Source organism: Temnothorax longispinosus, chromosome 2, assembly GCF_030848805.1.
Source record: "Temnothorax longispinosus isolate EJ_2023e chromosome 2, Tlon_JGU_v1, whole genome shotgun sequence".
NCBI lineage: Eukaryota > Metazoa > Arthropoda > Insecta > Hymenoptera > Formicidae > Temnothorax > Temnothorax longispinosus.
In genome coordinates this window covers 9,478,086-9,491,562 of record NC_092359.1, presented here as the reverse complement: position 1 = coordinate 9,491,562, position 13,477 = coordinate 9,478,086, and the positions used below count along the sequence as shown (strand labels likewise).

Sequence of the window (13,477 nt, the reverse complement as noted above, 5' to 3'; positions counted from 1 at the left end):
CCAGCGTACGCAGCTGGCGGCCGTGACAGCGGTATTAGCGGTAACGGTGGCCGAAAGAACCGCGGTCGCGGTTAGTCGGACCGCAGTCCACGTCGACGGCGGTTGTGTGCTCTTGAAAGACTCTCTTCGCGACTGCAGCGAACTTTGCTCGCGCGCCGGACAATGAAAGACACAACGGACGAGAATCAAGGTATGTCCCGACATTGAAAATAAGAAAATGCGGTAAGGAATTGAACGGAATCGCGCGTGGAGAACCAGAATTCAAAAAATCCCTTGGAAATACATTCTGAGACTGTTACAAATTGCATAAAATATATACCGTGTGTTCTAAACCGATAAATAGGAATATAATATTAACAATTCTTGTATTTTATGTACTAAAATTATTATATAGGATTGTCTCTTGGATCAAAACCAGATTCTATTTAGTTTCTACTTTTTGTTAGAACGAAATATGTTTGCGACGATGCAGTAGTCAGAATTTGAGTAATTAATTACGCTGCAAGAATCAACTCCGACAGCTTTACTTAGAAAAAAGGAAGGAAGACATTAATATCATTGGCTACGGGCAATAAGCACATGCGTTTTGTCGAACACGACGAGCTCCGTTGCTATTTTTACGTCGGCTTTAAGGATCAACACTACATATGTTGTATTCTTCGAACCTTAGTGCATCATGTGAGAGTACGCTACGCTTGTCACGCTCGCGCATATCAATGCGATATGCAGCGCAAACGCAAACTCGTGGCCGCGAACTCGCGTCACAATTGCATCGCGTGTCTCGCGCGCCACGTGCGAGGACGTTCTATTTTCGCACCGCGAATTTTCGACGCGAAAACCGAGCGCAGCTCTCCGTACCGTATCCAGCTCTCCGGTTTCTTCAGCCTCGTCCAGACCAGTCCAGACCAGTCCAGACCAAACGGAACGTTGTCGGAAACACGTGTTGCCGCGACAGTGCATTCGACAAAATTCAATTTTGAATCCAAGAAATTGTAGGATACTGTCACACACATTGTTGTCGACAAATATTGCAAGCAACTTAGGAATGTAGGCGACATCGTGTCGACGACAATGTTTCTCGGTCTAGACGAAGCTTTCGTATAACAGCGAGAAGAGGCGGATGTAAATAGGTGCACGTGACCCAAAGAGCGAACTCCGCTGTATTAGTCATTATTAAATATTGCTTTACCTCCTTCTTCGAAGCAGAGTCGTCACATTCCTCCCTCTTCTTTTTCTTCTTCATCGGAGTCTCTCCACAATTCCTCAGGATAAGTATTTGTCTGCCGGGCCTGGCGGCGGAAAGAAACGAGAAAAAAAGTTTAACTATAAGAGAGAAAGAGATGAGAGGCAAAAGTACACTGTAAGAGAGAAAGATACGAGAGATGAAATTAAGATGCAGCTAGGCAGAGACTGTAGTCAAAACGACATTAAATAACGTGGTGCTGCAATCCCGCTAGTTGAAAATTTACTTAAAGAAGAAGAAGAAGAAAAACGAAGAAGAAGCAAAGGTAAACATTCATTTAAAGAAGAAGAAAATGTAAATCTTGGACATATATGGGTCCACCTTTTGTCATTGCAGGGACAAATCTACGTATTCAGATTCTAAAAGTCTCGAAGGAGAGACGTGCAAAGAGTTCAGGAGGTGTGTAATTAAGATGCAATCACGGCGATGTAACTGAACAACTTCGCCTTGTGTTTCATAATGTCGCATTTACTCGCAGTTGAGCGTTAATTATGAATCGACAAGAATTTTATAGACTCGCAAGTCACGCTTTGTTGGAACACGCCAACGATACACGCTCACGTAGCCGCGTGAAAACGTAAAAGTGTGACATACAGGGTATCCGGGAAAACAAGATTGATCTTAAAAACAGATTAAATATATTTATTTTCAGCTGCATCTTTCGTATATATAAATAATTTTTTTACATTGCGAGCAGATACGTGATTAGAATTTCAAAGAAAAAATGCAGGTAGCTGCGAGGAGATGTGGAAAGCGCTGCCGAGAAAAAGGGAAAAAAGATAAATTTATTTAGAAGAGTGCTTCACAGGAGGTTTCTTTCAGAGAGAATGATGATTAAAGAATTTTTGAAATTCAAATTTCACAAAGGGTAAACTGCTTCTCGATTATTCTTCCTCTTTTATAAATTTCGCGTCGAAGACGCGAGGAATAATGGCCTGAGAAAGAAACTCGAGCTTTCGACTCCGGACACCCTTTATATCGCTCAACTTTGCACATCGCACGTCGCCTCGTTTCTCACTCGAGGACTCGCGGAAGAAAAGGAGAAGACGGAACAGAGATGGAACGGACACATTCACGTCCGAGGATGTATCATAACGAAAGTTAATCTCCTGACCGGGATTCGAAATTTGCACGAGAATTAAAGCGGCGGACTAGGGTTCGTTCCTCGTAACCGAGTACTTCATATTTTTTTTTCATCATCCTTTTTCTTTCTCTTCGATGCGTAAATACACACCTATCTTATTTTAAGTATTAGCATAGCATGGCTGTGAGGATCAGGTTTTGAGCGATATTTCTTTCTGTACGGTACATAGTATGCATATCAAAAAGACGTCCAGAAGATATCGCGCGAAGATATCCTATCTCCTAAATATATCTTCAGGATATCTTCTGGACGTCTTTTTGATATGCATGCTATGTGAGTATGTTAACCCAAAAACAGGCGCCTGGAGTGATTTTTACCCCAGAGTTGAAAGAATAAATCTCACGTCAGAGAGAATAATTTTATAATGTGTTTCTTTCGGTTTTTTAATAATTTTTTGGTCTCTCCTTACTTTTTTCAGAAAAAAAAAGTTGAGTAAATCTATATACATATTGTGCTCAAATATTAATTATAAAAAAAAATAAAAAAATATGTAATTAATAACAATGACTTATTTTAATTAGAGTATAAAAAAATCACCCCAAGTGATATAAAAACCTTTAAAAAAATCAGGCGCCCGTTCCCTGGTTAAACAAAGTTAATAGATGCTTTCCATTTACATCAAAACTCAAATAATTCTCACTTGTGACGTCATTCTGTCTTTATTATTCATTAAATTGCCAACAAGGATAGAACGAGTCACAAGTAAGAATTATCTGAGTTTTGATGTAAATGGGAAGCACCTAATAATTCTATCTATGTTAATAGTACACAATATTGATAATTTAAACGACCAAAACTGAGTTAAACGGAGTTTGATCGAATAAGTTATACCTCGATCGTAATCCAATCTTCAAAATCGTTTCAAAGTACGATCTCGTGACGCTGTACGTTCCATCGACTTAAAACTACCCACAAAGGTTCGAAGTTAAAATCAGACGTGGAACGATTTTGAATATAGGGTCGGACCGTGCGATTACCACCCTTAACGAACGGAAGGGTTGAACGATACGGCGCACGGCGCTGCCAACCCTAACCTGATCTGACGTACGCTGCGACAGTGCGACGGCGGCCGTCGGCGGCGTCGGGACGTCTCTGTCCACTGCGGTCATCATCTCAGTGCAGCGTCCGCGACACGTGTCGCGCGCGTGGTCGCGCGGCATGACGATAGGTAAGCTTCACCCCTGCTCAAACCCTTATCCTTGGCGATCGAGAACGCTGGTCCACGTTCGGGCGCGGATCTACGGCGAAGAAAACGAACGAGGGAGACGAAAATTAAGCGAGCGAATCTCCGGGTGATGCGACGCCGCAGTGCTGTCCACCCTCCCGGCCGCGCGTGTCTTTTCATAGTTTTCATCGATCTTCCACGCGGGAGTAGCGCGTGCCAGCGATAAATACGACACGCATCGTCGTCGCCGTCTCGTTCCCTTGCAAAACGTTTTGCACATCCGATGCATTTATCCGCGCGATCTTGGACGCTTCGCGTCCTCCGGGTGACACAGCACTCGAAGGGGTGTACACTGCAATCCTTTTCCTTATGCTTGCAGAGACCGACGTGTCCGCGCTGTGCATCGATGTGTCGAGGGTGAAATCGTTGGCCGGAGAACCGCGGAAATCCGTAAGTCACCTTTATTCTCCTTGTCGCAGTTTGCTGTCGTGTTTGAATTTTTTGTATAGTGACGCAGCCGATTATTATCTCTCGGCCCTTTCTTGAAAACAATAAGGGTTTTACTTTTGCCGTTATCGCTATAATTACTCTTTAACTCTTTGCGGTCCGAATTATTTATCGTAAATGAGCGAGGATCAAGTGTCTCGTTTAATTGACGGACCTAATAAAAATAAAAAAATTCTTATTATCTAGAGGGATTATGAAGATCCTGAAAGTACAATTTGCTCATTATAATTTTGCATCTGATTCGGATGTATGGAAATACTATGCGATAGATCACCACGAAACATAATAAATTGATCAAAGACAAAGGAGCATCGAGCAGTAACATTATATAATAAATTGAATCCAGCTCGACGCAGGACATCAAAGGGTTAATATTATTCCGCGTATCTTTATGAAAGTAGTTGTTAATAATTCGATAGAGCTATACCGCTGCCTGTATATCCTTTGCGAGTGGTACAGGCTTTCGCAGAAAACGTTGTTATCAGAATAATTTAAATTATCGCATATATATAACGAGCGTTTAAAAGATTAGCGCCTCGTATGCGAGAAAAGTATGTATTTTACGAAAACTTTTGCGCCAGGTACTCAATGGCAAGTCAATTTGTATCGTGTGATATATTTCTTTTTACATCACGTAGCGAACAAGCTCAAATTATTATACGGACAGTTAATGTCGATGCAGTAGATTATTATTATTATTATTATTATTATTCTAATCAGGACAAAAACAAAAAGATACAACGTACAAGTGTACTCGAATGATTATATTGGCGATCATTTCATTTAATCCTGATTTTGTTAATTCAATCGGAGTGACGCATATCTCAATTATCACGTCACGCCATTTTCACTTCTTCCAAACCAGCTAGTTTATTTGCTTCTCTAATCCCCCGCAATATACTATCATTTAAAGGTAATGTGACTCTCTGGTTTTTCTATAGATACTTTTCTAGGGATTACTAATTTTTGATATTATAATCTTGGTGATTTTTTCTTTTTAATTATATATATAACTTCAATTATAAATTATACAATAATTTAATATATTTTTTAATATACATATGTATTTTCCCTGGATGATTTAAAATTTCTTCTACTTTGATCTATTACAGTTTAATTTATTTGAGAACAAAGTTGAGCGAGCCGTTATAAGTTTATTAAGTAATTAAGATGCTTTCTGTGTATCTCCTTGTAATAAACAGAATTATACATCAAAGTAGTGTAGTCGATACAAGCGAAGTTTTCAAAGAAAGTGCTGAGATTATGAATATATTAAAGTATCGCTAATAAATAAATGATCGCTTTGCTAATGTGACACTCACGATTTATATAGTGATATATGTTACTTTATAATGTAGTATATTAAACTGAGGAAATATCTATCTATATTTATAGAATTATCAGAGCCGGAATACATCACAGATATCGATATTGTAGCCAAAATTTGATTCTTTGACAGAAGGGTAGAGCATGTGTGCGCGTGTGTATGCCCTTAAGACAAACGGTCGGAGGGTATATTAGGGTTCTATGACAAATTCATAATAATGCATGGTTGGCTATCTAAACAGTTTACAGGTATGCCCATGGTGTGTGGTTTTGTTGAGTTTTGTTCCATCATTCCGTCCTGGCTTTTCCATGTTATCACTGATTGGTCTACGAGGGTGCAGAACACACTACATATTGCTTACGATGCTTAATTACGTGAGCGGTATGGTCTTCTGCTTTTACATATCGTAAATTTTGTATTTTAAGAGATTGGTGAAGCCCGTACGCTACCTTAAAATATATCGACGTGTCCGCTTATTCGCGAAAATCGGAACTTACTTCTTTTTTTTCTCTCTTTTTCTGCATCTGCAAGATCAGTAAAGAAGAAGAAAACTTAGTTGGAAATATTCATTAGAGATTCACTAGGATTAATTACGTTGATATAATCAAATCGTAATTATAACCCGCAATATCACAATGTGTTAAACGATCTTTATTATTAATTATTACGCAAAGCGGACGATATCTGAGGATTCTGGGTCATGATATGAAATTATCAGAATTCATCTTCCATACATCGCCATAATAAGACTCGTGCCATCAGATGCTGCAAGTAACGTTTATAGATTGCGTTGCAATTTGTATTTGCATTAAACACATTATTTGCAATCTTTACGTGACTATACTGCTGAACAGAGAATAACGGTAGCTCGTAAATATTATAATAATCTGCAAGTTGGGCTATCCGTAAAAATTAACACATAAATTTTTTGAGCTGTATCGCTCCTGTTACGCATAATAAGTGTTTGTTGTGCGTAATAAACCATTCACCTTTCACTTAAAAGGAGAAGATTAAGAGAAACGCTTTTTCTGGTACGACATAATTTCTGACCCGTGTAATTTCTTTTATAGGAGTGTAACAATGCACACGATGCCTATCCCGGTGGATGGACACCGTTGCTGGTACTGGGCGGTGCCACTTGCTGCCTGGGATCAGCATTACCAGCAGGATATAACATAGGCGTCATGAACAATCCTGCTCATGTTCGTAGTAGACCAATATGCGATTCCGTCGAGCACGCAGTGTTATCTGAAACTATACTGTCGTATATTCGGCTTACAGCTTATGCAATCGTTCTGCAATGATAGTATCTGGGAAAAATATAACGTACAGTTGTCCAGCCATGAGCTCCAGATACTCTGGTCCGCTATAGTATCGGTCTTTCTTATCGGAGGTGTGTCTGGATCTTTAATTGCCAGTTGGCTGAGCGACAGATTCGGACGGAAAGGCGCGCTGAGCGTTGGAAATATTTGCGGGATCGTAGGAGCTGTTCTGTTCTTGCTCGTACGAACCATGAACTCGGTCGAGCTTTTTCTAATTGGCCGAGTGATCGTTGGTGAGTCCAGGAATCGTTAAGATTTAACCTTTCATCTTTCACCGGTCCTAATTGGGCACTTATAATTAATGTGAAAGCACATAATTATAGCGACAGGCATAATTTTAGCTGAAGGCAAGTACGAGCCTTCAATTTCTTTCTTCAAATTGGTTTTTGAATCTGCGTGATATATAATGTTTCGGAATATTCGTAGGACTCTCTGGCGGTCTAGCTACTGCTTTGCTCCCGATGTACATGACAGAAATAGCGCCTTTAAAATTGAGAGGTGCCGTCGGAGTCTTGTGTCAATTGGGCATCACCTGTGGCGTGCTGATGGGTCAGATCGCCGGGCTCAACACTGTCCTAGGCACTCCCGAATCCTGGCACATAATGTTAGCATCTTTCTCACCGCTATGCCTCATCGCATTATTATTAACTATCACTTTGCCAGAAAGTCCAAAGTATCTGTACATAATTAGAGGGGAACAGGGAAAGGCTCTTAAAGGTGCGTACAGCTGTTTTACGAACGACCATCCGAGTGTATAAGTTTTTAATCGTTTCACAATCTACGTTTTAGCTCGTGTTTGTCTTTATTACTTTTATATCTTGAATTCTGATTCTTTTTAGAACTTAGTCGTTTGCGCAACATGGACATAATGCTCCTGCAAAACGAGATCGCTGGCTTTCAAGAGGAACTAGCGGTGAGATCGACAAGCAAGACGTGGAGCATTAAGCGCGTGTTGAGAGAGCCGACCGTGAGACTACCTCTATTCTTAGTGTGCCTCATGCAATTTGGTCAGCAACTCAGTGGCATTAACGCAGTCTTTTACTATTCGAACACGATATTTCTCGGAGCTGGCCTGGGAATTACCGGTGCTCAATATGCGACCCTAGGCACTGGTGTCGCAAACATCGGGATGGCAGTTATCTCCGTGCCGATAATGTCGTTATTCAGCAGAAGAAAAGTATTCTTCCTGAGTTGTTACTTATGCATAGGATGCCTTATCGTCCTGCGCATCTCTATCGCACTACTCGTAAGTAAACAGTTTTAGTAGCATTGTATATTAAAATTTTACGATTTTATCGTGTTACAATTTCAGTAATGTATGTAGATGATGGATTAAAAAAAAAAAATAATGTTAAAATTAATCTTTACAGCACAAAGCCTCGTTCATGCCATGGGTTTGCACTGTCTCGGTGCTAGCGTACGTTATATTTTACGGCATTGGTCTCGGTCCTATACCGTTTTTCATCGGCTCCGAGCTATTCGACGTCGGTCCTAGACCTGCCGCTATGTCGTTAGGTAGTGTGTTCAATTGGGGAGGGAACTTCCTCGTCGGGATGTTGTTCCCCTTGTTACAGGCTGCGATCGGCTCGTACGTCTTCCTAATCTTCGCTGGGACCATACTGATCTTGGTGCAGATCAATCAGTACGTAACACAGTTTTAATGTTGTTAGTCAACGCGCGATACTCTGTTCGCAGCGTAACGTGAAACTGTTGTTATTTGTTACAGAATCTACTTGCCTGAAACGCGAGGTCGAAGTACGACGGATATAGCGGCAGCCATGACTCAAGGTTTCAAGTCAAGACCGAATGCAACACTCTTTGCGTAGATCAATTGCTTAACGTAACTCGATTAAGTACTTTTTATACGGTTTTTTAACAAAATCAACAAATTGTTGTTACACTCGTACGCGAGTGACATTTCGCGCGTTGCTCACAACCGGTTTCATACGATCGAATGCACGAGTAATTTATTCGAGCGAGATTCAGGTACACCATGCGAGCGAGTTTTATACACTATTGTCTATTTGTATATATTCCATCCCGTAAATATCGGAAGCAATGGCGTAGAATGGTACCTCGTACATACACGCGAAGATGATTAAAGTAGCGCGGCTAGGATTTTTACATTTTATACAATATCTTAACGTACGATCACTGCCAATACGTAACATCAATTTATTCGAAGAGTTGCAATGTTTAATGTTCAACGTTCTTGAAAAATCTTACAAAATTTTCGCTGCGCACATACATACCTATAGTAAATACATATAATTTATACAAATTTGCAACTAGCATCAATTGGGTCGTGTTCTAAAATTGCTGTATAGTTGATCTAGCTGCTCGTAAAATACCAGGCACAGAACCGTATGCGGCGCTATCCTCAACCACGTTGGGAACGTTCCTTTGTACAGGCCGGTCAGACCCTCAGTACGGAATATCTTGATGAGCGCGTCCCCGAGTCCTTTGTACAGGGTACCTTTTCCGTTGGCGTCTGTCTCTGCATTTGCATACGTTTAAAATCACACATTTAATACAAGCTGATGACTTTCAAAGACAGCAATAAAAACGCATAAAGTTCGCTTTCTTTACGAAATTTGCGACGCTATTAAACGGTCTGGCGTTAAGGGTGATACACCAATTCCTCGATTTTCCAAATGTTCTCTCTAATCGAGCGTTTCACATTAAGGTGTCAAGAAACTTTATGACGAGTCCTTTACGCAAAGCATATTTATAGTCACCCGCGTTAGGATCGTATTTATAGTTGCGCATTACATCGCATTGTATTTATAGTCGCGCATGCCAAGTTAATATATTACCGTGAGATGCGATTTTGAGTCGAGCGAACGCGACGGGAAGTGATATTTTATCGGATAAGAATGAGTACGTTCTACATTTTGCCGAACAAATCCGACTCTCTTCGACGAGAGTTTATACAAAATTTCAATTTTGTGCAAATGTTCATTGTTATAAGTTAACACGACACAATCGTGGCCTTTGATAAATCGCGCGTTTAACGTAGCAGATACTACGCAATTTCTTGCGCAGTATACTTACGTTGATTGTACAATCGCGTGGCCAGGACGTCGAACGGCTGCATGGTGATGGCTACACAACTACCTCCGATCACGGAGGCCAAGAAGGTCAGCAGTATCGGGCGATCTGGAAATATCTGAAAGAAATTAAGAACGCTCCGTTGCGCCGTACAGCGACGAGTGATCCTCGAATCTCGCACTGAGGTCTACCGGACTACCGATCGGCGCTTTCATACACCTCGATTTAGGAAATCTAAATTGCAGCCTTGGTGGAAAAATGTCTTAGATTTTTTTTGTACGAATTGGAACGTTTTTCAGAACAACTCACATATCAGATAAAATGAAATATTTTAGAATTTTCCTGTATCCAACACATCTTTGTAGAAATAAATATGCGGAATTTATCAGAAATTTTTATACATACAGAAGTATCTGAAAAATTTTACATATGATTTCAGAATTTTTCACAAGACAATCTAAAACATGAGAAATTTTTAGAAAATTTCTAAGAAAATATAAGAAATTTTTCACCACACACAAAGGGAGATTAAGATTTCTTTTATATTTTAAAGTCATGGCACGCGTGACCGGCATTCCTTTGGTTGCTCGCCGGCCAAATTCCTTTGAAAAATTGCTGGCTTCGACGAAAGCAAAGGAAACTCGAGACCTCAATGCGAGGAGGGAGGTATCTGGAAACGAGCGTGGAGACGATCAAGTGTCATTTACATTTAACGAGCGCAGCCAGTCCGACGCTAATCCGAAGGTGGTCAGCTGCGTCGCCGAGCCAACGAATACGCGCGGCATGTTGGCGTTCCATCCTCGATATAGAGCCGTGACGCCACCCTCCATCCACAGGAACCTGAAGGCGTCCCACGAACCCGAGTGATTGTGCTGGTAACCTACGGCGATGGATTTCGCGGATTGCGCCTGTAACTGCGTCTTGACCTGAAATAATTGTACATACGATCCCCGATTAATCCACGTGCGAAGTGTAGCGCGCCGACCCGAAACTTATTACCTACATTTCTAGGCAAAGGTATTTTTTTTATATCTTATACCTTTATTAAATCAACTTTTGGCCAGAGACATTTGTACGTGTTCACTTGCGAGCAACCATACTTTTTATTTTATTTTATGCCGTATCTTGTAAATCTATTTCGTAATTAATTTTATTCAAGATCACACTTCGTGGCAAATCTGATGTAAAATATCCTTCAAGTTCTCGAACGGGCAGGTGCCATTAAATCTTGAAATGAGGATTTTAAAAATCCTCATTGTAACAGGTGGAGTATATATGTGTATAATTTTGTATATATGAGAGAGAAGGAACCAGTCAACGGAAGAATCAATTTCGAGTTATAGTGTATATATCTTGATGAATAAAGAGACTCAAGGGCGATCGAGTAGATGATTACCAGGTACAACGGACTGCCGAGGACGGCGCCGAGGCAGCCGGCCGTGCCGGACACCAGGGTGGTCCGCAGGACATCGGTGTTGCCTCGCTTGTCGACGATCAGCTCGTACCTCTGAGCGGACTTGTACACACCCAGGCGGATGCCGTTGAGCACCACCTGGAAGGCGAGCGCGGGCACGAGACCCGCCTGCAGGGCCAGCACGCCCTCGTGCTTGGCTATGAGATACGCGGCGTGCAGGGTGTTCTTGTAGATCTTCGTGTACGAGCCCCGGGCCTCCAGCTCACCCTGCAACTGCAGCCGCACCTTCACCACGTCCATGGGGTTCGTGAAGAAGCCGGCGCCCACCGCCGCCAGGGCGCCGATCGCGAACTCCACGCCCGGTCTGAGGAAAATAGAAGTTGAGGAGTTAGAGATAGTCGAAAGTAAAAAAAAAATTATCTTATTTCCTTTCCTTATCCTAATTTACGAATGTTGGAAAGTTTATTTAAAAATAGTAATCCAACGCGATAATATATTGTCGGATACACTGAAAAATTATCTTCTTTCTTTTCCTTATTCTAATCTATGTAAATGTTGGAACGTTTAGAGATAGGTCGAAAACGCGATAATTGTCGGAGACACTATAAAATTATCTTTTTTCCTTCCTTATCCTAATCTACGAACACGTTGGACAGTTCATTTGTTACTCTGTTCGTTAGTGCAAAAGGAAAAGGAAAGAAAATAAATCTTTCAATCGATCTAATATTTTCTATTTTAATTTTATCAATTTTTATCAATATTTGCGCGAATAATATAGCGTTTGTATTTGTAAATAAATAGTCGTCACGTGCAATAGTAAAATAAGATTCGTATGAAAAGTATTAAAAGATTTGTTGTCTTCCTATATTACATAAATTATAAAATTAAATTTAATATATATTATATGTAAAGAATTGGGAAATTCTTAATATACTCTTTTTAACGAAAAAGTTATTAGTTCGTAACGAGAATATTTTTCACAAAGTCACTATCGATTATTCTTAATTCATTTTGATTTAGTAAAGTGATTTCGATTATCAATTTTACAAACTGAACTACGAATTCCTTTTGATTCACCATATCACTCGCGTTCCCGGAAGTTATCGAGCATAAACGCGCTATATAGGGTGTCCCACTTAGAGAGTCACTTTTCATAAACTTTTTCGTCAGATATTTTATTAATGAAAAAGTAAAAGACCATCGTGTAAAAGACCATTTGTCAGTCTGCAAATTCATCAAAACAATCTCCGAAAGACTTAAAGATCTTATTTTAATTCATTTTGAATAGGAGTTTAGGACTCGATCGCGAGTCTTCATTGAGAGAACGTGTGTTCCGACACAAGTCGAAAGCAGGAAAGAAAAGTGACTCTTTAAACACCTCGCACTTCGCGTAGCCGCGTCAGAGTGACTGGCCGGTCGATTGTTACGTAACACTTGTGTGAATCACGCGCCGCCGGCTAAAGCGGCACACAACTGGGCGAGATTGGGTCAAGAATAGTCGATGAACGAGGACGATGAAACGGGACGGTGCGCGACGATCCGACGCGATGAATGAAAACCCGTAACACAATGCTCACGTTTTCTCGGCGACCGCGCTCATCTCTCGGATGGGAAGAGATTGAGAGAGAGAGAGCTGATTTTTTTTTCAAGCTGCTCCGATCCCGCTGGGGAGCAACGGCGGTTTATATCGGAGCGCTGCGCCGGCGGCGTCGCGTGCGTACTTACATTCGTATACGTGTATGTAGCAATCCTGACGTATGTTTACATCACATCCCCCGCGTCGACAGCGTTTACACGCGCGATAACAGCCATTTAATTATCGGGCTGTATTGCATGCTGCTGATGCCGCAACTTTTAGCTTAGGGGATATATAAATTTCTAATATCTCAAAACATTTTAAAAACCTCGTTTTCTCGAACAAAGTAACAGACTATCCTTAATAGACTAATATAATATAAATCGTTTATCTTGTAATTTTTGTATTACAACCATTTATGTTACAAAAGTTTCAGGAACTTTATCTGAAACACACTTTCGACACAAAGACCGTATTTCTATTCTAAATGGATCCCGTTCTTCGCATATGCTGACCTTTACCCTGTTTTTATCTTTTCTAGTAATTCTAGAGTTTCTTTTTCTAGAGAATTGCTATACTTGGTGTTAGTCGCGCTTTTGATTATTATTTTAATACTTTGTTTTCGCGAGTTGAGAAATCGGGTTACGTTATCATCAATTTTAATAGAACATTACCATCTTATCGTCATAGGCTTAATCAAATAGAAACATCTTACCGATCCATCAAAA

The 13,477-nt window shown here is 40.6% G+C and overlaps 2 protein-coding genes across 12 annotated transcripts; one reads left to right on the top strand and one right to left on the bottom strand.

Annotated features, from left to right (window-relative positions):
• The first annotated feature begins 31 nt into the window (after positions 1 to 31).
• Positions 32 to 10,824, top strand: LOC139808797 (solute carrier family 2, facilitated glucose transporter member 1). Of its 4 annotated transcripts, none has more exons than XM_071771203.1 (8): positions 32 to 190; positions 3,932 to 4,002; positions 6,457 to 6,588; positions 6,668 to 6,941; positions 7,135 to 7,425; positions 7,548 to 7,954; positions 8,079 to 8,350; positions 8,435 to 10,824. In XM_071771203.1, the coding sequence occupies exons 1-8, from the start codon at positions 163 to 165 to the stop codon at positions 8,532 to 8,534; spliced, it is 1,575 nt and encodes a 524-aa protein (XP_071627304.1). In that variant the 5' UTR covers positions 32 to 162; the 3' UTR covers positions 8,535 to 10,824. The 4 variants fall into 4 exon arrangements, with proteins under 4 accessions (XP_071627304.1, XP_071627305.1, XP_071627307.1 ...); XM_071771204.1 differs by lacking the exon at positions 32 to 190 and adding an exon at positions 3,370 to 3,555; XM_071771206.1 differs by lacking the exons at positions 32 to 190; positions 3,932 to 4,002 and adding an exon at positions 5,628 to 5,634.
• LOC139808800 (solute carrier family 25 member 35) lies at positions 8,864 to 13,053 on the bottom strand. Of its 8 annotated transcripts, none has more exons than XM_071771216.1 (5): positions 12,899 to 13,053; positions 11,156 to 11,537; positions 10,467 to 10,685; positions 9,763 to 9,877; positions 8,864 to 9,205 (listed from the first exon to the last, which is right to left on the bottom strand). In XM_071771216.1, exons 2-5 carry the CDS (start codon positions 11,471 to 11,473, stop codon positions 9,003 to 9,005), a joined length of 855 nt encoding a protein of 284 aa, XP_071627317.1. In that variant the 5' UTR covers positions 11,474 to 11,537; positions 12,899 to 13,053; the 3' UTR covers positions 8,864 to 9,002. The 8 variants fall into 8 exon arrangements, 7 of the variants coding, with proteins under 7 accessions (XP_071627317.1, XP_071627313.1, XP_071627312.1 ...); XM_071771212.1 differs by lacking the exon at positions 12,899 to 13,053 and adding an exon at positions 12,751 to 12,892; XM_071771211.1 differs by lacking the exon at positions 12,899 to 13,053 and adding an exon at positions 12,225 to 12,698.
• Positions 13,054 to 13,477: the final 424 nt, after the last annotated feature.